This window comes from Amphiura filiformis, chromosome 9 (genome assembly GCF_039555335.1).
Source record: "Amphiura filiformis chromosome 9, Afil_fr2py, whole genome shotgun sequence".
NCBI classification, from domain to species: Eukaryota; Metazoa; Echinodermata; class Ophiuroidea; order Amphilepidida; family Amphiuridae; genus Amphiura; species Amphiura filiformis.
Genome location: NC_092636.1, coordinates 24,640,880 through 24,666,355, shown reverse-complemented (window position 1 = coordinate 24,666,355; position 25,476 = coordinate 24,640,880). Strand labels below are relative to the sequence as shown.

The window sequence follows — 25,476 nt, the reverse complement described above, 5'->3', positions numbered from 1 at the left end:
TTAAAATGGCACAAATTTCACATACCTTTATTTGAGACACCACAAACTTGCTCAGGCCTTTAAACAGCCTTCCATACAGAGATTTATTAGCCTGCACCTTGGGATCATCTTGGGCAGGTAGATGACCTATAACCTCTGACCCTCTCAGTTTATAGAGTTCATGGATGAGGTTGACTGCGGCTTCCCTTACAGCTGCTTGAGTGTGTTCCATGGCTTGTTTGGCAAAGGTGGCTGTATTGCTTATGGTCAAACCACTGAAAATGTATACAAATGGATATGATAACATCATCACCAAAGTGCTGCAATTTGTATAGTTCATGTTTGAGGTGTGTGTATGAGATAGTTGCTGAGGTGTGCATTTACACATTGCTATCTCGATGCAATAACTATGTATATGTAGGACTTTCTCAGGTCACAAAAACTTTATAGAAGTTTTATGTTAAGAGATGAGGTTATTACAGTTTTTGGCAAGGTACTTCGGTGGCCTGCTGAGTTGGCGCTGTTTACGGCATAAACATGGAGGTTAGATTCTAATTGGCTAATCATCATTGCATTGGCACCTCATTTGCTGCTCGAGTCATTAAAGCCATTGGCCTGGCAATAGATTTACTGGCCCAGCTTTCTTAATATTTTCTACTGCAAAATCAAGCAACTGACAACCAAGTAAATTCCATTTCCCATTTCGGGAGATATCTAAAAAGAATTTATGTAAAAGGAAATGTAGTCCAACCATGAAGGTTTATACTACAAATTTCAATTGAAAGAACACAGCAATTGAATGAACACCGCCAGAAATAGCCAGCTGACATAGCGTACACTGTGCGATGTACGCCAGCATGTGCGACTCTGCGTTCATAACAAGTGAATCCATCCATGCCAAGGTACTCTGGATTGGTTAATATTGTAACCAAGGTCATGCGTTAGCGTTGTAGATTGAAATATGTGATCTACGGTCACAGTTGGATCGTGTACATCTGTTGAAAGCTGTGTTCATTCAAATGAAATGTCTAGTATGGGTCAAGTGCATGAGTGTCCCCATTTCAGGCCAATTTATGGGCACACATGCCACACTCACCCCATACAAAAAACACAAACAAAGAAAGCATACCTTTTAGCATCTAATTCTAGTTTTCCCAGTAACTTCTGAACTATTTCAAGCCGAGACAATGCCACTTTTGTTTGCACAGTAGGTTTAAATGGAGTCACACAACGGTATGGTACTACCTTAAGACTATAAACCTCTTTATAAGTTGCCATGGATACAATGAACTCAATTGCAGCAGATTTTAGTCTCTGGTTCTGAGAGAATAAAAAAAGTAGTGTTACTTGAGGCATAAGGATATAAATATTATGTAAATGAACATGGCTTATATGGTGAAATAACATATACACCCGGTCACCCACTGCAAAATCCAAATTACATGGAAAAGACTAGCCAGAGATTTTGAAAGATGAATTAAATTATGTGGGTTCTGTGAGCGCAGGTACAACTCTCCATAACTTCCATACCAATTCTCTACGGGAGATGCCCATGGTGGTGTTTCTCATGCACCCAACATAAACAGAGCAATAATACACAGAAAAGACTAGTACAAAAAAAGAGAAAGTCAATTTTCTGAGAGTGGAGTTAAACTGCCTATCACTTACCGTATCCCCGATTCTAGCCATCAATTCTGGTAGTATTATCTCCACAGTGTGCCCAGCAGGGAATTTGTGCTTTGGAATCCAATTATCCAATATAACACTTAAGAGATGAAGGGTTGCTGTGAACACCTGTAAACAGGACAGAAAATAAATAAACATATTGTTTGTAATAAACACCCTGGGGGCGTTGCATTTTTCCAAAGGGGAGGCGTTTATTGAAGGTGAATTGTCAGTGAAAAAAACTTTAAAATCAGGTTAAATTTCCCGATGGTGCTCCTGTAGAAAGGAGGGATTTATGGCTATACTAATATAGTATTATGGCGACGCCCATGGAAAATATCTTTTTCGTAGGAAATACGTCAAAATTACACCCGTAAGTGCATCATCAAGCAAGAATCTGGTGAAATTCTACCATAATTAGGCAATGGAATGGATGGAAGTGTGAGTCATAAAAGGTTTTGTCCATGCAATTTAGCGATCGTCCCTGACAAGACTGACTGACTGATGCCAGTTTTAAGCTTACTCACACGATATAGCATGGAAATGTTTGCATTTTTGTCAATTTTTCGCATTTATTACAAACAATACGGTAATTACTTATTGGTTATTCCAGTTGAAATTCATACACCCTATGTGGAAAACATGACATTATTAAGGTTACACGAAGAAACGATAAAAAACGTATAAAAGACGTATAAAGTTGTTCTCTAAAACCGCGTTTTCTCAGCAATCAAATATCGCAGTGAGTCAAATGTTGGTGCATGGATGTATCTTAACATTATTTTTGTGTGTTTATACAAATTTTTAGAATCCGTTTGAAAATCCTTCGTTTAAATCATTTTTTACGCACCATGTTCACAAGATCAAAAACACGTTCCATGCAGTTTTTTTCAAATATTCGCTCCGTATAAAACTACGCCGAGTGATTGTTTTCTCCTTTTTTTTTTGTACTACAAATCGACCAAAGAAATAATGTTGCCATGGGGAAGTACCAAAAACAGTACCGATTAAATTTTATTAGCCCCTTTTTGGGAACAATTTTCGAGAATCTTGTACCACAAAACACTGTTATGTTACATTATCGATATCTGGATTGTGGAACATTTATTTTGATTTCTAACTGCCTACATTATTTCTCAAAAGTATGTCTATTCTTTTACCATTTGAATTTCACTCCAAATTTAAGCTACTTTTGCAAAAATCGAGGTTTTTCGCCATCGATACCTCCGACATTTACAGCGGTGATGAGATTGTTTATCATAAGAGCCTGGTATGCACTATTCCATAATAGTCAGTTTGAGATCAATCGATTTCACAGATCACTCAGTAGCTCAATCGGTTAGCGCGCATGGACTCACGTTCGACTATATCATGATATATCATGATATAATACTGTAGTTTTGAGCTGGAAAACTTTGCTACGTGTTCGAGTCCCTATGTGGTCCCATTCCATCTATTTTATTTTATTTTTCTCTCACTTTTTTCTTTTTTCTTGTTCGTTTCTTTCTTTCTGACTGCAGCGATTGATTGTTTTTGCCCGCTTTTTTTTTATATATAATTCAGGAATTTTTAGGCTTTACGAGTCTAATAGGCGCGCCTATGAATATATTTTTACAAATTAGATTAACAAAATATTGGTTGTTGGTTTTGTTACTGTTGTTGTAGTTATTGTTGTAGGCCTATATATTGCATAATCAGGGTATAAATAGGCATACTAGGCCTATTATAGCCTATAGAAGCATTGATTTATTTCACGACAGATATCATCCAGGATAATTTTAAAAATTGAAAATTTAGAAAATCCAAAGGAAAATTGCCGAAAACGGCTGCCCATAATCACCCTCCCCCCATCAGCCCATATGGTCATATTATGGTCGCCCCTTCCCTATCCCTGCAACATATAGGATGACTCACGAGCCGCGGTTTGTCCGTGGCCCTAGTTCAGATTGATACACTCTTGTTATTTCCTAATTCGCAAGCTCAATCGGAAATAAATCATTTCCAATTGCGCCTACTTGTCTAGGATCTATCAACCTGCAAAACAAACACACAATGATACAGTTTATCTTACCAGGGGAATATTGTTCGTCAGCCGCGAACTACGGACGGAAATCGAGACGGTCAGACCTATAACGGGTGTAACTTAGTAAGAAGCTAGAAGACCTACTGATAGGTCTGCGATTCATAAAGAATAGTATAACAAGACCTATATGCTAGGTCCAATTATCCTTCACTATGCTCTGCTCAAGAAATCGTTTCTTCATTGAAGGCCTAATTTAGGCATAGCCTTAAACCATATAACGCCTGTCAACATAGATAATATTTCTATGCATAAAGCAGAAAACATTTACGTCACATGTGTTTATTATAACATAAACTTAAACAAATCAATCTATGCCATGCGAATAAGAATAACAAGGAACCAAAGTCCTAACAATCAGAGGATTCAATTATCTGAATTCTCAGCATCAAACATTTCCCATCTACCCAAATTACTGGACGGACTGTGACACGGATCAGACACAACCCAAGCTATCACAATTATCATCAAGCAGGTCCCATAGGGCCTAGGCCATACGCCATTGGACATGTTGGACACAATCCAAAAAGAGATAACTGAACACAAGTTTTAATAAGCGTCACGGAAAATTAGACGTCCGTAGTCCTCGGTGCTGGCAACAATCAATGCCTTGATCACACCACGCTGTACACAATTCATGCATACCGCTGAATTGACCATTACGTAATCCTCGATCCGCAGGCCTCCAAAGGAAATGTATATTATTTCCTAATTCGCAAGCTCAATCGGAAATAAATCATTTCCAATTGCGCCTACTTGTCTAGGATCTATCAACCTGCAAAACAAACACACAATGATACAGTTTATCTTACCAGGGGAATATTGTTCGTCAGCCGCGAACTACCCCTTATCAAGATATAAAGAACGGGCGGGCAAACGGTCCACACTGAATAATTTCTATGCTGAGCTCAAACTCAAACTAATCTGGAATAATTTATTCCGAGCTACAAAGCCCCTCGATGAATTTGATACTCCTATAGGCCTATATATAGACATTATGCTACTAGTACTTATTTCCCGCCGCACCAGCCCTCAAACATTGTCAAAACAAAAACAAATAACATTTCCCTAGTCCTGATCCCAGGACCTCGGCCCCCCTCGGCCCTGAATCGCCAAATAAATTGCCACCTCAGTACTGAGACTGTAAAAACCAATGCTCTTTTGGCTAAAATAAAAGATGCCTATATATATATATATAACTATATACATGTACATGAAAATCACCAGCGTTTAGTGTAAGGACAGATCTGTGGTGTAAGCATCCAACATATTTATAACATACAACATTGCACTAATGTACAGAGCTTGGACCAATAAAGTCACTTTGACTCTCTGTAAAAATATGTAAATATCTCGTCTAATCAAAGACCCCATGGTCTCATTTAATAAGAACCACTAACGAAGAAACTCAAACACTTCTGCCAAACTGACAATTTCAACAGGTGCATGATCTCCGAACGCCACAGATACTTGTGTAACAGCAGAAGGTCTATAACTCAGTACAAGAAGCTATTGCAGCTTATTACTGCCTTGAGTGTAGTCACAAAGGCAGATGCAACGCCTGATGAATTTTGGCGCATCTCACAAATTTACTTACTGAAATACTAGTTACTGGTGAAACATGAACACATATATGCCTAATATGAAGAGCAGAACCGCAACTAAATATGTGGATATTCAGATCCAAGTGCTTCTATGAATAAAATAAATTCTTCTGACATTTTACTTTCACAAAACACTGCCCTTGTCACATACGATATCCTTAAGATATATATAGAAAAATACCTGTAGACATATATAGTAAACGTAAATCTAGCTCAGGCGTGCATACTACATGTACTATAACTATGCATAAGCAAACAAAATGGACATCCATAAATAATATAATGAGCATACTCTCGAAATGCTCACATCTGTCTTCAGGAATAATCCAATTACTGAATCTTGAAAAACAAACCAAAACACTGTACCTATAATGTATTCTTTAAGGAATACGTTAACATCTACTCAGCAGGGAATACCTCGTGAACATGGAGAACGCCTATATAGAAATCTCAAAAAACCAACTTGGTGAGACTGTACATATCATAAATGTCAAAAAACATGAACAGACTCGAATATCCATCTCCAATACACTCACTTATCCCATGCACGAAACTTATGAATTTCTACCTTCCATGATCTTCATGATCTTTGATAATAATAAGCAGAAACCCAGCATGTCTTCGAAGACACACATATTCACTGCTAACAATACAACATGCATGTAAATATCCTAATCATGAAGGTAATGCTGTGGAAATGCGTATCCATATCCCAAATCCATGCCGCTGGTAAGACAGTATAATCCATTTCATCCGCTTACCCCTACAAGTGATGCACTTCCAAAATCTTTCATGACGACACAATGATGGTATAGAACACATTGCTATAAATGCTTAGCTTGCTCATCTCCGTCTATTATGATCATGATGAGGTGTACCCAAGACTACCCGCTACGGAGTAAAGTTCATTAAGTCACCAAATATCGAGATATTAGCCCTAGTTTAACCGGCTGAGGGACAAATCAATTGATTTAGTCTATGGTCTATTAGAACCTACATTTACTATTGTCACATTCTTCCAAGTCCACGATCCATGTCATGTAAATACTCTTGCATTGCCACGTCCATGGAAAAGCTCCAACAGAGATCTTTCATATCCATGAGACTGTCCTTTATCAATGGAAAGCTCCAGTATAAATCTGAAGGAATGCTTCCTTCTATACTCTATCATCCATTCTGCTCAGAAAAACCAAACCAACCGGAACTTTAATGGGAATGATCAAATTCCATTAAACACATCCTCTGTGTGTATGAACCCAGATATGCCTATACATCCTCCTTTGCTCCATACACCTCAATAGGAAATTCCATACACATCGATGATACTGCTCCTGTGACACATCCATATGGGAATGCTCCTATAAAATAATGTTATGTTATACGCAACCTTTGGGACCTTGCTCCCATACACATCTACAGCCAGGATCCATGAGAATACTCCCATCCACATCCATGGGAAAAACTCCCATACAAACCCATGTGATGCTCCCATATATGCACCCATGGGATGCTCCCATCCACGAGATACTCGATCCCATACACATTCATCCCAATGCTCCAATACACATTCATGGAAAAACTCCCGTCGCATTATGTAAATGCTCCCATGCACGTTCATGGGAATGCTCCCATACAATGTACTCGCTCATTGGAATGCTCTCCCATAGACTCTCCCATGAGAATGCTCCTATGTATACCAAATTCATGGGAATGCTCCTATAGACATTCATGGAATGTTCCCAGACACATTCATGTGAATTCTCCCATACACTTAATATTCAAAAGCTCCCATATACATTTATAGAAATGCTCACATACACTCTGCGTGATGTTCCAGATAGAGCTTATCAGATGCCAAACCGAGACACCGCACATTCATGATAAACATAAATTGCTCCCAAACTCATTCAAGGGAATGCTCCCATACACAATCATGTGAATGCTCCCATACACGTCCATGGAATGCTCCCATACACCTTCATGGGAATGCTCCCATATACACTCATGTACGTTCATGGAAATCTCCCATATATAATCATGCGTCTGCTACCAAGCATGCACATCCTCACATACATTCCGTGAGAAATCTCCAATACGTCCCTGGGAAGCTGCCTTTACCCATAGTAAGTACTTTACTCATCCACGGGAATGCTCCCAAGATCAGAAAGCTCTAGCCTCTGCAAACCTCAGAAATTATGCGAATCTACATTTTCCTGTAGGAATACTCCCATGGTAATACAAATCCATATATATATTCCACATAACAAACATATTCATGCCAAGCTCATTAATTTCTTATTTACTCGAATTTTTAAGACCACGTTAAGTGGTAGGGCGACAATGCTCACGCCCATGGAAAAGCTCCTATATGCCTCAATGAAACCACGTGAGAGGAATGATCTCATAAAGGCCGATATGGAATTCCTCCTAAATAGCCTAACAACACTGGTAATCGTCTATCCTAAGCAAAAACCGAAAATGACGAAAATTTTGAAAAACATCCTGAAGCATATAGGCTTAATAATAGGCTTAATAAGTACCTACATTCTTATGCGACATTACCATAAGCATATAAATCAGTATGAATTTGCATTCTACTTCTAATTAACATTCTTATATTAAAGTGCCCGCTTTGAGGCCCAAGGCCAACGAAAGGCCAAACTGAACACAGCCATGCAAGCTGACATGATAAAGCAGCGTTCCCTGACATGTGCAGCGTTCTGAATAACGGCCCTTCTTGATCTCAATCTCGCAATCCATCGAAGCTTCAAACTGGTATGAAACTAATCAATCGTAAGCCAGGTGTTATTCTGGATCAAATCTTAATTTAGAAATTTTGAAAATTAATACATGCGAAAATCAATACTTATGCGAGAAAAATATATCGGTGCGTTTCCAACGGCAAAATTAATCATGTAACGCATAAAAGTATGACAAAAGCTTGCAAGAAATCGAGATGTCAATACCATTAAACCAATCTACAATCTCTATTATGACTACTACTCTATCGCAGTCGAGATTGAAACCTATGTATGATCATGATAAAAGGGTAACGAGAACAACCTCTCTGCCTGACAGCACAACCGCATTTATGTCATAATATGATATAACAATTATTAGAAGATACCGTATAACAAGAATTTATTAAAAACGCATACACAGGTATTATCTATTGTTTTATACTTTATCCATAATGATTTGGAGACCTCGTCAAGCGAGTCGCGTATAATTAGAACCCGGGTTAGAACCCCAAAATCAAATGAAAGCAAAACCATATGATATTAAGTACCCGCATCGATCACACGATATGATAATGATGCCTATTTATTTATCTGATCAATCAATATACAATCACAATGCTTTCACTAAGCAGTCTTGTACCCAGACTAAATGTAGCCCATCGTAAAGATAACGACAGAAAATCCGGCTGTGATGGAGACCACATAAAACCGTTCATGCCAGAAATTGGCGACCCAGGGATGGCGACAATTACTATACTGATAATAGACATGGTGTATAACCACCATTTATGTTTGATACCATCCTAAATGTTGATACCAACTCCTATGCAATTCACATCCAATGTACTGGCCATGAGTCATTTCAGTAAGGCCTATCCATAGCCCCATAGGCCTCCAAGGCCTATGTATTATGAGGAATAAATCACCTACCTCCTTACATCTGTTACTTCTTGTCAATCAAAAACATCTTACCGTACCAGGTCTCACAAGCAACCGCCATACATACCATAGGTACTTTTCAAATCCCGATTCCAACTTGGCCTACAACAAGCTTGATAGTAATATTTTTACTAGGCTCATATCTGTTTTATCTGAACTAAATACGCCATCCTTATACAATTTGACCAAAAGGTGTACACTAAGTACAGCGCTGGAAATTAGACGTCCGTAGTCCTCGGTGCTGGCAACAATCAATGCCTTGATCACACCACGCTGTACACAATTCATGCATACCGCTGAATTGACCATTACGTAATCCTCGATCCGCAGGCCTCCAAAGGAAATGTATATACGCGTGAGTTCATTCTTTTCTGCATGGCTGTTTCCATTATTAACTTACGCCCCTCTGGAATCAAGCCGTGAAAATCAATTGTATTTAACCTTAAATCTCCCATACAGGGAATGCAGATTTCAAGTGGAGTCACCCATTCATGAAACCTCATTTGCAATTCACACATCTTGTTTTTTTGTCAATCAAGAATTTAATGTTTAAATTTATGGGGGTTTCACTGGCATGTGCATATATATATATGCCTCAGGCTGATTGCATCATATGGCAACAAGTGGAATGCATGCATGCACATCAAGTGGAATGCATGCACGCGCAGTAGTTTTCTTTGTAAGATTTTGAAAGATTTTATAGAGTTAGGGTTAGGATCCGTTAGGATATTACAGGTTTTATCAACAACTACAAAGTACTTACTGAGAATGTCTGCTCTGAAAATCTCTTACGTCAGCTGAATTATTGGAATAACCATAATGTTATGTTGCACTGCAAACAAATGTTAATAAACAACATTCAAATAATAATTAGACCATCTTAATTAATAGTTCTCAAAGCCCCTGTGCACAATAGTAAAATTGTATTTTTTTCCAAATCCACCAAACAAAAATCTCACACCTGACATCGCCAGACGTCAAAATAGCCTAAATCGTAAATCTCAATTACATTATTCATCTTAACCATGAAAATGTAGTCTATTTTTGTCAAAAAGCTTGTCCCACAGATAAAAAATAATTATTAAATCGAAAAAAAAATGCATTCCGCATTAGGTTTCTAACTTGGGAAGGGCTTTGAGACAAACTATTAAATTAAGATGGCCTTACAAGACACAAATACAAACACATGTTCTTAGGGTTAATATAGTCAGATATTTCTGCTTGCATTTTTCTAATGCGACAAACACTTCAATTTCTGTTGTATGCTGCAATTCTGGGTTGTCTGTTGCATTGTTTTACTCAAATTATTTGATTGAGGCTTTTTTTTTATGTTTTATTATTTTCTTCCGAAGCAAAAAAAGCTGCGGCAAAGTTGCTGCTCTATCACAATGACAAAACCACATATAAAAAGTCAAACTACATACTGGTCCTTAGAACAGAAAGCATACGTTTTGAGATATTTTCTCAATATATCAAGAACGATCTTAATAACCACTGAACCAATACTAGGCTTGTTTGTACTCATTTTACTGCAATTTTCATGCTAATTACAAATATGGTCATGAAAATGTACAATTCTGAAATTTTTTAATGTACAATTTTGAAAATTTTGAAACTTGTCGTTTGCAGTCAACATCCGTGTGGAGAGAGTTAAAATATGCACAACATAGTATATCAATACTGAAATCAACACATAAAACACTCATATGGTGAGAATTGATTGACAGGTGGAAATGACTGGACATCATGTTTAAACTCAGATATCAAGTGTCACAAATAGTGAACCGAGTTGACGAATGGGCTATTCCATTTAAAATCCACACTACCCCTGGAATCTTTTGGGGAATGATTGTTGGATACAACTTACTAAAACTTTGCCAATGTAATTGAGACCATTTTGACATAGTGGACAATTGGGCTATTCCATTTAAAATCCACACTACCCCTGTGGAAGATTTTGGAAATATTTTCCACAGGAGGAGTATGAATTTCAAATGGAATTAGCACATTAGGCAGCTCCATTTGAATTTCATACACCCTCTGAGAAATATTCACTCTGACTCTTCCACAGAGAGAGGGTGAGTTTCAAATGGAGCTGCCTAATGTATTCATTCCATTTGAAATTCATACTTCTCCTGTGGGAGATATTCAAAAGGAATAGCCCAATTGTCCACTATGTCAAAATGGTCTCAATTACATTGGCAAAGTTTTATAAATTGTATCCGACAATCATTGCCCAAAAGATGATCTCAAAATATGGGGTATGAGTTTTTCCAACCCATCACATTAATGCTCTGCATGCTATAGGCTTCATGAAAAGTCCAAGTTTTGAGATATTTTCTCAAAATATCAAAAGCTATCTTAAGAACCACTGAAACAATACTAGGCTTGTTTGTGTTCATTCTTATGCATTTTTCATGCTGATTCCAAATAAGGTCATGAAAATTTACAATTCTGAATTTTTAGACAAATTTAAAACTTGTCATCTGCCGTCGACACTCTCATGGAGAGAGTTAAAGGTCATCTATTAGTGTATAGGCCTATTGGGGTTAAAGAACGTACTGACTATGAGGATGTTGTAAATCCTTTTTGGTCAGTACAAACTATTGACGGAAAATCTATAGACAACTAGATTAGAAAAAACACACATAAACTTCACAAAATTAACAGCATACATTTTGAATTTTTAATTCAATGCAACTTACAGCCAAGACTTTGTCCTTCACACCTCGTACTGACAAGGTCACCGATGCATTTAGCTTGTGCCGTAATTCTTCCTTGTTGCATCCTTCATCAAGTTGCTTTAAGTGAGATGTGAGAGACTTAAAGCCTTCTTCTCTTAGGGACCAGTTCTTGGAATGTATCTTTATAACCTGCATTAGTAAATAAGCCAAAATATTCTTATTATTTGCAAAATCTATTATTGAATACATTTATCGTTCTAATGCGGTATTCCATGCAGGCGCCAGTAGCCAACTTTTTTGGTCGGGGGGGCAAAATAAAATTTCAGGGGCAAATACGATGTGTGTGCGTATCGCGCAAAATTTTTGTATTTTACACTATTTTGACCCATGATCGGGCTGAATTTTGGGGCTCCTTGTCCCTTTCCTTTTCTTTTACCCTCCTGATTTTCTCTTTCATTTTTTGTCAGAGGGGCACTTTTTTCTTTCATTTTTTATTGGGAGCCAGGCACTCTGCCTATGTAGTTTGTTCTAACATGTCCCACTAGTAATAATTTGTACGATATACACCCACTAATAGTAATATTCTTTTCAGGTGATCACATTTAAAATATTATGCAATCCAATTTCCTGAAGAAGTGAACCACTCACACCATCATCAATCAGATGCCTGATTAAGTACGATGGTTTCGGTCGCAACAAAGCAAATTCCGCTGTAAATTTTAGTTCCAGTATTAAATTAATTTACAAAATAAAGTTTGACCACTCACGACCACAGGTCAACATTTTCTGACATGAACGACCACATTCCTTGGTATATAGTCTCGAACCCAAAATTATGAGCTTGCAAACTCATTTTGCTTTGGGATCATTATCCTGGATTTTGTAGAGATAATTTGCTATTGTAGCAAACCAGTGCACATTTTTTTATCATTCCTCAAAGACTTATTAACATGAGCTTTGCTATCTTCTCTCTATGTCTAAATCACATTTATTCATGTGTGTCCAGCGTTTCACCATGTTTCAATGTACCAAGCTGCAATTAATTTGGTACATTCTTCCCCTTGGGCCCAAAGAAAAATTGTTTAGTTGACTTTTATCACTCAAATTGTGTTTGACCAACTAGTTGTTGAGAACACAGGTACTAAGTTGCGACCAAAAAATTACATACCATTTCCTGGCCAAATATTTCCATGGCATCTCCCGATTGTTTCCTGATCTTTTGCATCATTTCCTCTGTAATGATATCAGGTGCATGACTACCAACTCCGCTATTAGACTGTGTGGTTCCACCTGTCTGGCTGCTCTCCTCTGGTGGTGGTGATGCAACACTGATGCTGGTTTCCGCACTGACACTGGTCCCTCCACTGACATTTAACCCTGCACTGAAACTTGGTGGTAATACTGTACTGTCTGGATCTTTGCTGCTGGAAAAAAACCATTTAAACAGTAAATCATTTATTCTGCCATATCTTAAAATCTGTACACATATTATACATCGCATCAGTTTCTGTGCTGATATGGTTTTTGATAGCTCATTGCTGTGTTGTGAAGATGAGTATAAATGTATTACTGATTGAACAAATTCATCAGGATCGGTAGAGTAAACTCGGTAACAAAGTTCCTTGTATCTGATCCAATTATACACTTACTTGTGAACGTTTCAACAACCACTGTTGCCTTTGTCAACACTTGATGAGGAATGACTGCAGTTACTGACAACCGGCGCTAGAGGGATTTCCAGCGTGATTTTTTTGGGTTGCCAGTTGGTTTTCCTTCTAGGGATTTTTTAGGTCCCTGCTGCAGAAACTCATCGAAAATGTGAGAAAGCTGGTACTGCCCCTCGTACAGTGGTTGTTGAAACGTTCACAAGTAAGTGTATAATTGGATCAGATACAAGGAACTTTGTTACCGAGTTTACTCTACCGATCCTGATGAATTTGTTCAATCATGTTAGACAGTCTTACGGACAGAACACAGTGAAACATCTACGTGATTTAGAAAATTGTGAGAAGAAGATACAGCGTCATAGAAACCATCTTGTCTATAGCCTCCGCTGCCGTGACCTAAAGCTAACCCTCCCAGTTTAAAACTGCGTTGTCCGGTGAACACCATCAAAGCGAAGGAAATCATCAAGCGAGCGGAGAAGAGCCTCATTAGAGAAAGGATACGTGTGGTGAACAATAAGATCAAGAACCTAAAAGCGAAAAAAGATCTCTTGAAGGAAGAAGTAAACAATGAAATTCCCGCGGAAACTGAGTTGGGACAAAGAATTGATCGTCATCTGGCGACTGTTGGTGAGTCTACGTGCGTGGATACTAAACAACATCACCTACAGAAGTTAAAGATCTTGACTGAAAAAAACCGCCACGAGAGCAACAAGAAGTCCGTTGATTCTACCATTGATTTATCGGGTACGCAGCTCAAGAAATGGGTCATAAACCTCTCAAAGTACAAATTAAACACAGCAGAAACCAGTGTTTTGTCTAAGGGACTTAATTTCGCCATATCACCACCAGAAATATGCGCGGAGGAATTCAGACTAGCAACAGAGTTGGCGTGTAAACACCTACCGCTGGCGATGGAATCCAACTGCGAGCAAAAGTAGCTAGCACGTTAAAATCATCCAAAGTGCCTGAACAAAACATCACCAAAGATGAAAGAAAAGCTATCAAAGACCTGAAAAAAGTGGAGGACATTATCATCCTACCAGCAGACAAAGGGAAATCCACGGTGGTACTAGATAAGGTAGAATATGAGGAGAAAGTCACTACCATGCTCGACGACAAGAAGACGTATGAGGAATTACCAGCTGACCCAACTCTAAAGTACAAGCGTAAACTCGTCTCGATGTTATCTAACATGAAGAAGGAAGGTAAGATCAGTGAAGTTAAGTATAAACAACTGTATCCTACTGCTGAAAACGTGCCTAGGTTATACTGTACACCAAAATTCACAAGCCAAACACCCGTTAAGGCCCCATTGTTGATTATACGGCGACTATTGGGTATAGCACTTCCAGATGGCTGGCAGATATTCTAGGTGGATTAGTAGGCAACACACAGCATCATGTAAAGAACTCCCAGCATTTATCTGAGGAACTTAGCAAAGTAATCATCGAGGAAGAGGACATTCTCAACTCCCATGATGTGGTCAGCTTGTTCACAAATACTCCGATTGACCAAGTGTTGGATATCGTGAAAAATAGACTTGAGAATGAGAATGTTCTTCGTGTTTACAACAAAGAGACCGGTTTCAGCTTAGCGAGTGATGACGTCGTACAATTACTTGAATTCATCCTAACGACCACCTATTTTACGCTCAGGGAAAAATCTATCGCCAGCTCTTCGGTACAGCCATGGGCAGCCCTGTTTCACAGATAGCAGCTAACATTTTTATGGAAGCGTTAGAACAGCAGGCTATTGCTACAGCTCCTCTCGACTGTAGACCGAAGCTGTGGCTTCGTTATGTTGATGATGTTATAGAAGTTATAAACAAACACAGCGTTCAGCAGCTGACTGACCACATCAATCAGGTTGATAAGTCTGGCTCCATAAAGTTTACGCTTGAGCAAGAAACACAAGGTTCGCTTCCTTTCTTGACACATTGATCGTAAGGAAAGAAGATGGTGCGGTTAAACTCATGGTCTACCGCAAACCAACGCACACCGACCAATACCTTAATTACCATTCCCATCATCCTTTGCACCAAAAGCTTGGGGTCATACGATCGTTGTACCACAGAAAAGACACTATAGTGACAGAAGAGGAGGATAAGGTCGAAGAAGAAAAGAAAGTCCAGAAAGCCCTTCAAACTTGTGGGTATCCGAGTTGGACATTTGAGAAAGTGAAAGATCAGATGCTGAGTGTGAAACCAAAGAAAACTACAAAGAAGAACGAGGAAAACAGCAAGAGCAAAGGCATGGTTGTTCTACCATATGTGAAAGGTGTCACGGAAAGAGTGTCCAGGGTAATGAAGAACTATAATATAATCCACAGCAATGAGGCCACACAACACCCTCAGAAAGCAACTGGTCCACCCAAAAGATAAGCGAGACCCTCTCAACACCACTCAGGCAGTGTATAAAATCCCCTGCAAGAACTGTAACCTGTCTTATATTGGGGAAACAGGAAGAAAATTTGGCACACGCTTAGAAGAACACAAAAGCGAAGTGGAGAAAGTCAGCAACACAGTGGTCACAAGAGCAGGGAGAAAAGAGTCGCTAACTACCACCTACAAGTCGGCTATAACAGATCATGTTGTTGACAAGAATCACGTCATTGGGTGGGGGACGCTAAGGTCATTGGCACGGAGCAAGATAGATTCAAACGCTGGATTAAGGAAGCTGTAGAAATTAGGAAGACGGGCCGCACGACTATGAACAGAGACGAGGGGCAGTACCAGCTTTCTCACATTTTCGATGAGTTTCTGCAGCAGGGACCTAAAAAATCCCTAGAAGGAAAACCAACTGGCAACCCAAAAATCACGCTGGAAATCCTCTAGCGTCGGTTGTCAGTAACTGCAGTCATTCCTCATCAAGTGTTGACAAAGGCAACAGTGGTTGTTGAAACGTTCACAAGTAAGTGTATAATTGGATCAGATACAAGGAACTTTGTTAACGAAATGTATTACTGTTTTTATTCATATTTAGTTGTAACCTTGTCTGATGATGATGAGTTGATGAAAGTTTGACAGATAAGTTTATTTCAAAATTAAATGAATACACCTAAAAATCATTTATTGCAGCTTCAAGATTTGTTGGAACTTAATTAGAAACTAAGGGCGTGAGTGAGTCCCGGGTATTTGAGTCCCGCCCGATAATCCTATTACCCGGCAGGAAATTCCCTGCCCGGTACCCAAATTTAAAAAAAAAAAGTTTTTTGTTTGTTTTGTAGTGTATCTGGACCTAGAAATAAATGATAGAATCATTCATGGTTGAAAAAAAAAAAAAAAAAATGTCATGTCATACTCTATTAATGATATCAAAATGCATTGAATTTGAATGCATTTTGATATCATTAATAGAGTACGACATGAAAACTATGTATCAATTTTCATATTAAAAACACAAAACAATGTGCAAAATTCAATTTTTTTTTTTTTTTTAGGTTAACCATGAATGATCCAAGCATTTAGGTCTAGGTCCAGAGACACTACATACAAAACCAAAAAAAAACTAGAAAAAAAATTAAAATTTTTTTTTTTTAATTTATTATTTTTTTTGTTGCAATTTCGGGTACCCGGTTACCTGCCCGAAAAATGCGGCGGGTACCCGGGCACAAAATTACCCGAAAATCACACCCCTATTAGAAACCCAAAATATGTTTGTGTCATGCACTGCAATTTCTGCAAACAATCTAAACAATTTGCCTTACACGAACTTACATGAGGTGTAGTGTGATGTCAATGTGTACAGAAAACAGTGATATCTTTGTATATTCCTGATATGCAAGAATTAGGCTGTTCCATGTAAAATTCACACACCCCCACACAGTGTGTGTAGATTTCAAATGAAGTCACCCATTCAGGTAACTCCATTTGAAATTCACACTCCCTGTGTGGAAGATTATGGTCATGACTTCCATAGGGGGTATATGGATTACAACTGGAATAGCTCATTCCAACAAACAAATCTAGGACTAAGTTTTTAAAGCAATAATGTGTGATTTGCATAAAAAATAGATTCCTATTTAAATGTTAGATTTCACTGATAGCTACTAATCGCATTGTCCCTTTTTAATTTTGAGCCAAACAAATGAGGTAAATCGAAGAAAACTGGTATTTCATTCCAGCGCCTATATTGCGTGTATTTAGCTCATCGATTATTATTATCATGATTATTGGGAGCTTCACACAGCTGATGGGATTCAAACAAGACGTATAAGACGAATAGCGATATACACACAGTTTATGCACCAAGTCGGCGTACAGCGCCTACAAAGCGTGTATAATCTTGCCAATCGTATTATTTATTATGATTATAAGCGGAGCTACACACGGCTGATGGGATGTACAAACAAGACGTACTACGAATAGTGATATGCATACAGTTTATACGGTACGTCACCGATTCAATGATTTAACATACACAAGCAGGCAATGTATTTATTCAGCACTCGATCGCTGAGCTCAGAATAAAACCGGGGATACCCGGTTTTATTATAAATGTTAAATTTTACTGTAATTAAAGCACTTCAGGCTTAGTCTTTCACAGGGCATTTATGTACACCAATGGCCATTATACAATGGTGCAAAAAGTAGAAATTCAAAAAAAAAATTGAGGACGTTGCTGTGCAGCAAATCACACATTATGGCTTTAAATTACAAACCTTGCTAAAGTTGGAAGAGGTCTATCATCCGTAATAGGTTCATACATGAAGGGTTCAAATGGTCCCAGACTCTGAGGTACAAACGGCATCTCCTCACGTTGCAGTGATGGGTCTCTTAAGAATGGGTGTGATGGTGGTCTGTGAGGTATATCTCTACTTGGAGTGTATTCATCTATCACCGTGTCCCAGCTGTATTTCTCAAACTGCCATGAAAATTAATAGTGAAAATATGTCAGATTGAAGGATATATATCTACACTTTGTTTCTTATCCCTAATACCCCCTCTGCTTTTTGGTGAAGGAAGGGAAAGGAAGATGAATAGAAATGTTGTTTTCTTGGAGGCAGATCTGAAACTGACCATTTGTGAAAAAAGAGAAAATGCTTTAAAAAAAAAGAAAATAGATCAAAATCATATTGAAAAAGCTCAAAATGGGCTGAAAATAACAAATAATGTGTAAATTTCAGGAATAAAAAAAGAGGAAATCAGCTAAAAAGAGGAAAAGTTTCAGGTCTGCAAAGGACAAGACTGGGGACAGCAAGCCATGAGTGTAAATATTACCCGGCCAATGATTTTGTGTGTACGTGATTTCACATGATGATGCATGATAAACAAACCTGGACACATTTTTGACACCAAGAAAATGCTATCAGATGGTGATGGAAGACTATTCAACAATGTAAAAAATAAGCACCCACCCAAAATGACTTTGTTAAGAGAACTGGGCGGTTATTGGAATGAATACGGTAACACACTCACCCAGAAATCAATAACACAATGTCTGCACAGATCTTCTAACTCCATCTCCTTGTACAGTTTCCTCCTATAATCATCTATTTGCATCTTCTTCTGTCGAGCGAAATCATAATCTTCCTTCTCAACTGCACGCCTCTTCTCCACGTCATATTGACTGATAACCTTTCCTGCCTAGAAAAGACATGAGCAGTACTATTCCAATGTATGTCCAAACAATTTTGAATGATTTACACCAACATCTTTATTTAAGTTCAGATAATTTTTTGTGAGTCTCAAATGAAAGAGGATCTCCAAATGAATACTTCATTTATATGCTCAATCGCTCATCCCATTTCATTGTTTATCAATGTGAGGGGGAAGTGTGGCTTTCTTACCCGTTTTAAGTTATTAATTGCCTTTTCCAATCTCTTTGCAAGAGTAAATAGTCTGTCTGCAAAGAAAGAAAGAACGATTTGAAAAAAATATTAAGTTGAATTATAAAAATGAAAATAATCCCCCCCCCCCCTCCCCGTTTACCCTCATCATAACTGGCTGTGAGGTCTTTGTCCACTGCATCTGGGCAGCAATTCAAATATAATAACAGGGAGAGAAGATAACTGTTAATTTTACCTCTACTGGGACACAAAAAAAGACCTCTTGCACTAGTGTCAAAGACCTTTTAAGGGTTAAAACTGCTGTAATGTATGGTTCTCCCGGCCAACTTAAAAGAATATTAAATACAATTACAAGCAATTGCAGAAAAACATGGATAGATATATGGATAATAAGTTTCTAATGAATGCAAGTCATACTAGTACCTTTTGTTGCTTCATTCCTCTTGGTCTCCATCTTCCTTATAAGTGTTGCTATTTCAGGGTCTTGGTACATGTCAAATGCCAGGTCATCTGTGGATGCGATGTATCCTTCTCTGTGATAAAAATGTTACAATACAGAAGTATATATCAGGGCCTATATGGTCTGTTTGTTTAACCAGTCGGTCCGGGTGGAAACACACTTGGGTCCTGATGGGACCAGGCTCAAGCTAAATGCTCCAACCAAGCTTAAAAGCTTATATAAGCATGCTGCCCTGTATGAAGAGAAAACTAGAAAGAAACAGAATGAAGAAAAAGAGCAAGGAAAAGAAAGGCCACTCCTAACAAATCAATTGTACAATTTTGTCTGATTTTACTTCTGAAGTACTCATAACTTGATTTGTTTTAGATCATCAATTATCTTGCAAGTATGCTTCCAACTGCAGCATGAGGCATACCAAGCATTATAATGGTTTTTGCTGTGTATGTATGACTTCACTGAGGTACACATATGAGAAACTGTAGTGCAACCATGAGAGATGGAAATGATCGTTATCCAATCTTGGTGGACATTTTACCTTCCCCCCAATGCTCATAATTTTTGCTCAGCTCCTTAGGTGGCATACAGTGGAAACAGAGTATAAATCACAAATAGCACAATAAAAACACATTGTAAACAACATCTGCTGTTTTGGATGTACACTCCAAGCTCAGTGGTAAAAACTCTAAAATAGTTTGCGGCAAGGCCTATAAAACCTTATAAAATCCCATTTATTTTGCTTCACACTTATGTGTATTTGTGTCCTCTACCACCAAATGAGCATAAAGTCGCAAGTTGGTAGCTTCAAGACGCCCTGGCTACTGTGTTGGTGTTCTTTGTTTCACGCGCACCTGTTCAAGCCAGTAGTATGTCTTTATGTCCTTTGTGAATGGGGTACAAAGGACCATTCTTGAAGGACATACTACCGACTTGTACAGGTGCGCTGCAAAGAAAGAACATCAACTCAGTAGTCTTAAAACTACCAACTTGCAAATCTGTAAATGTGACATTTAAGATAAAGAACCTCTAAACCTACCCCCTAACTTTAACCCCTAACCTCTAACCCCTAACCCTAATTTACATATGTGGTGATGTTTCTGTCTTAAATGCCACATCTACTGCAAACTTTAGACTCATTTCGTGGTAGCATAATGTGCAAGTTGTATTATTATTAAAGAAAATGAAAAAAAAATGTTGAAATAACTGTATGGGCAAAAATGAAAAGAAATGTTGAAATAACTGTATAGGCAACATACCTTGCCGCAGCTTCAACAAGAGCAGGGTTTACAGGATCACCTTCGCTATCTTTAAATTTACTCTGCAGCAATAAGAATTCATCAATGATCTTCTTATTGACCACCCTAGGATCTTCAGAATCAGCATCTTCTGTGAACTTGTTGTCTCCGATGACATTGACTGCAATCAACCCAACCTGATAGAAAAGGGAATTGCGAACGAAAATGAGAACCATTTTTAAATAAATAGAATTAAAATGTCCTTAAACTCAGCACAAGGAGGGGTGTCACTCAAGTGCTACAAAATTGGGTTAACAAAAACACAGAAAATGATCAGAATTTGAGCATACAGTGTGCATCACCATTTTTGCCAAATATGGCTACACTTCCAGTCATATCAAAATTTAGGGTCTCTTTTTTGCCATCAAGGATTCCAAATGTGATGTTTATGCCATTTGGAGGAAAATGTTTACACAACTAAGGGTAATACGAGTAAATGTTTTTAGTTCAGCCATTTTGGGTAGCAAGTTTGCTACAATCACTTATGTCATTAAGGTGGCATTCATTTAGTTGAGTGACCCCCAGTCTTATTCTACATGGCTATACTCATTTATATCATGATCACATTATTGTTGGCTAACGGAAGACAAATACATTTTCACCTGGACTTGTATCAGAGGAGCTCTAGCACTCTTGGATACATGTTATAAAAGTTCTAAACCACAAGTTTTCCAAATGATATAGCATATATTTCACAATATTTGAGAATAATAATTTTATAAGCTACTGCAATATCAAATAAAAAGAAAAAAGAAAGTTCTCTTGCAAACATGCATTTTGATAAATATTTTTCAGACATATTTGTAAGCAATTTCAAAGACTTGAGCTAAATTACCGACCTGATTAAACAGATTGTATTTATTAACATGATTCTTGTCCAATACTAAACGCAGGTATTGTCCAACAGCATCAACACTGATTGATCTCAGCTCCCTGAGTTTACGTTCTGTTGTTGCATTATCACCAAACAGGGTATATCTGTAGATAAAGCAAGAGTGGAAGTATTCAACAGAGGCATCAAATGAACACAAATACTGTCTGAAAAACAGGCATAACATGAATACATGTACTGTTACTACTTCCCCTTCCAGAAAAATACAGCTTTTTTTTTTTGGATTAAAAGAATATTATCCTGTTTTGTCAAATGAAACATAGTTAAATCCTAATCCTTTAGTTAGTTCTAACCGGCAATAAAAGTCAAATTTTAATATTTTTGCAATTTGAGGGAAAATGGTCCAGTTGCAATTTTGCATGTTTTCTTACAATTGTAGTCACAAAATTGTAAGACTTGGCACAAGTCTTAAGAATTCAAATTATATGAGTATAGGGTAAGAGTTAGCTCATAATTTTAATATTACATGTTATTTTTGCTAATTGGTTATGAAAAGCTTGGAAAATGTGTTTTCCAAAAATTAGAATGCATAACTTAAAATTAGTCTTTGTTCTCTTTGGGCTTGATTGTAGCAGAATACGAAAAAGGTCGAAGACACCCTTACAAATGCATGTTTTTGGCCCTTATTTCCAAAAATCAACCAAATATTAAAATTTTACTTTCATTGCCAATTAAGACTAACTAAAGGATTAGGATTGAGCTATGTTTCATTTGGCAAAACAGGATAATATTTTTTAAGCCAAAACATTTAGTGCTGTATTTCTCTGGAATGGGGAGTAGAAAAGGCATATTCATAATCAGTGGCTGTAGTTTTGGTTTAATCTCTGAATTTCATTGGCTCCTGTATGTCATCTATCACACGGTAGGTGATGGGGTCCACTTCGTCGTAGAACACGCTTGTTGAGGCGCACAGTAGCTGCTCGTATGTAGTACATAAGCATAGTGTGTATACGTGATCGCAGTACGTGGATTATGTGAAACTGTATTTGTAAACAAGTTTCTCGCATTTAAGAATATGAATAAATGTTGAAAATCCATTTTTCACTCAAATATTTTCAGACAAACATGTAAAATTATTTATTATACAATTAATAAAACTTAGTTATGGTGTGTTTTTTTAAATACACTATAGAGAAAATGCCAAAGGAAAGGGTTGAAGTCACCTGTCTTCATACCATTTTTGGCTCCTCTTTCAAACACCCAAGTTTTCCCTTGCACTTATCCTCTCACTTACCCTAATAATTTATATTCTTTATGATGTGACTTAGTCATGTGATCTGGTGCTGTTAGTCCCACATAAAAATCTATTTTGGTAGCTGAAAATATGAGCAACATATAAGAACAAATTATTATTATCATTATTATTTGGGAAGGAGGGTTATTATAACTTGCTTACATCTATTTGCAGTTATACATTACATTAATTAACACTCTTTTTCCTAAATGGAGCTTACAAAACTTACGTATTAGATATTCATGAGCCAAAATTTGGATTTGTCGTAGGCGTGTCTTTTCTTTCAAATTCAGTATGACTTCTTGAGGGTATATGCAGAATCTTGAAGATAACCAACCTTTGACCTGAAAAAAAATAAGCAAATAAAATTTAAAAATATTGTTGGTTTTAAAATTTGCTTTGCTTTTATAGCTGAATTTATACTGAATCGAGTTGGTTAGTATACTCGATTAGATAGATCCAGTTGGTTGTAAATGATTGGTTGATGCATTCAAGTGTCAAGCAATATCACCCAAAAGTTGAGATTTCTTCAACTCGCAAAAGCGACATCGTTTCTGCCTCAGCGATCGATTGATTGGCTCAACGCTCTGAAAACGGAAGTACACACTGAGCATGCGTGAAAATCCCTTTTCTGCAAAGCTCACCTCACCTCACCAGGCTGTGTTCGACCATTGTTGGACGTAGCCCTCTTCATGATTCTTCCACTGTTCTCTGTCTCTAGCATTTCTTGTCCATGTAGGTCCCATGTAGGCAGTATTAAAGCGATTGAGTATAAATTCAGCTTTATGATTGCAAAAATTCTTAATAAATTTGCAGTAACCAATTTTATACTCCATCTGCTTAGAAATTTGCACAAATTCTCATCACACTTTGTTGAAGCAATCAAAGTTTTAATTTCAAAATAGCCTTAATACAAGGTTTTGGCTTTTTTCCTCTCTTCCCCCAAATTTTTGATAATTTTTCCACGAAAGGGATGCAAGCATGTGGAAAACACTCTCATCTGATACATACAGTTTATTCACATGCAAGGCTATACAAATTCATTGAGAATCATGTACAGGATGTATTTATTAGGTTTCACTACATGTACCTGAAAAATTTGATCAAAAATTGAATTGAATTTTGACCTGAGATTGGTATAGATCTGTCAATGAGTTAACCAGATCACTACGCTACAGGGGAGGGGGGAGGGCTGATTTTGAAAAAGTGAACTTTTTCCCCAAAATGCGGACCTTTTTTGACGAAAAGGCATAAAAATCCCCCGTTACAGTGCTAGGCTGACATTATAGCTAGAGGCAGTATATAACACAAAATAATGGGTCTAATGAGTTACATAAAAATGACCTTGTGTGGTATTTAGTTCCCAGGAAGTGAGTTTTGCCTGAGCCAATTTGTGGTTAAATGTTGATCCCTCCCTCTATTAACTTCCATTGATTTGGTTGAAAAAGGAGGTGAGACATGATAACTTCTGTTCAGGCAGTGAAACCTAATGTGTGACACAATCTGGTCCATGGGGGCCAAAGGAAGCATTTTTGAAAATTGAGTTACTATATAACTACCTTATACAAACAATAGGCTATCATACTGAAAACACCAAAGGTCTAGCATACTAATGGTTCTAAAGTTGTGAAGTTTTGTGATGTCTATTTTCTTATGTATTTTATTGTTTTTTTACTCCATATTTTTGCCTTTATCTCAATTAAAATTTGCAGCCTTTGGCCCCCATAGGACCAGATCGTGTCACATGTACGGTAATGAATTTAGTTTGATTCCAATACAAATTTACACAGCTTTTCTGGAATATCACAATATCCTAAATTTATATTCTGCCAAAATCAAAATGCTTCTTGCAATCATTGTCTGCCAAACCAACTGACTCTGCTGCAGCCCTACCTCACGACTTTTTAAAAGTATAACAACCAGGCCCATAAGGCGACGAAAAAAAGAAAACCTGTTCTACGGGCGGACGGGCGGACCTTTCAAGTAGGGTCGGTCGGTCTGGCTTTTTAAGAATTTTTTTAATGACCCAAAAATCACCAAAATCTATAAATATTTTGCGATTTGGGAATATACCAAAAAAAAATGTTGTTCCTGAAATTTTCGAACTTTGGGTCGGCATTCATTTGTACAGGAATATTTTGTTCCCAATTTGTTCAAAATCTGGGTTGGTCTGGCCCGTAGAACAGGGCTTTCTTTTTTCGTCGCCTAACCACGATTTATTTTGGGGGGTGCTGATTTTGAAAAAGTGGATTTTTTTCTCCAAAATTTGGACCTTATTTGACAAAAAAGCGTAAAAAAACCCAGCCCCCCTGGTTATAGGCCTGATAACAATTAACACAACCAACCTGGTGATGATGTGATTCCAATTCCTTCATATTGTAACCATTCTCTGTGCTGCTGGCATGAATCACACTGTAGTGAATTCTTTGAGGCATTCCTACATGTAATGATC

At 37.6% G+C, this 25,476-nt stretch overlaps 1 protein-coding gene across 1 annotated transcript in view; it reads right to left on the bottom strand.

Moving 5' to 3' along the window:
- Positions 1 to 25,476, bottom strand: part of LOC140160021 (centrosomal protein of 104 kDa-like) — a 26,219-nt gene extending 743 nt beyond the window's left edge. The window contains exons 1-14 of the mRNA XM_072183289.1: positions 25,370 to 25,476; positions 23,254 to 23,368; positions 23,025 to 23,106; positions 21,738 to 21,876; positions 20,860 to 21,035; positions 19,570 to 19,679; positions 19,147 to 19,202; positions 18,776 to 18,943; positions 18,019 to 18,221; positions 12,861 to 13,116; positions 11,714 to 11,881; positions 1,648 to 1,773; positions 1,109 to 1,299; positions 26 to 254 (exon numbers count right to left, since the gene is read on the bottom strand). Coding sequence (XP_072039390.1) covers positions 26 to 254; positions 1,109 to 1,299; positions 1,648 to 1,773; positions 11,714 to 11,881; positions 12,861 to 13,116; positions 18,019 to 18,221; positions 18,776 to 18,943; positions 19,147 to 19,202; positions 19,570 to 19,679; positions 20,860 to 21,035; positions 21,738 to 21,876; positions 23,025 to 23,106; positions 23,254 to 23,368; positions 25,370 to 25,459 — 2,109 coding nt within the window. The 5' untranslated portion in view covers positions 25,460 to 25,476. The remainder of the gene's footprint in view (positions 1 to 25; positions 255 to 1,108; positions 1,300 to 1,647; positions 1,774 to 11,713; positions 11,882 to 12,860; positions 13,117 to 18,018; positions 18,222 to 18,775; positions 18,944 to 19,146; positions 19,203 to 19,569; positions 19,680 to 20,859; positions 21,036 to 21,737; positions 21,877 to 23,024; positions 23,107 to 23,253; positions 23,369 to 25,369) is intronic.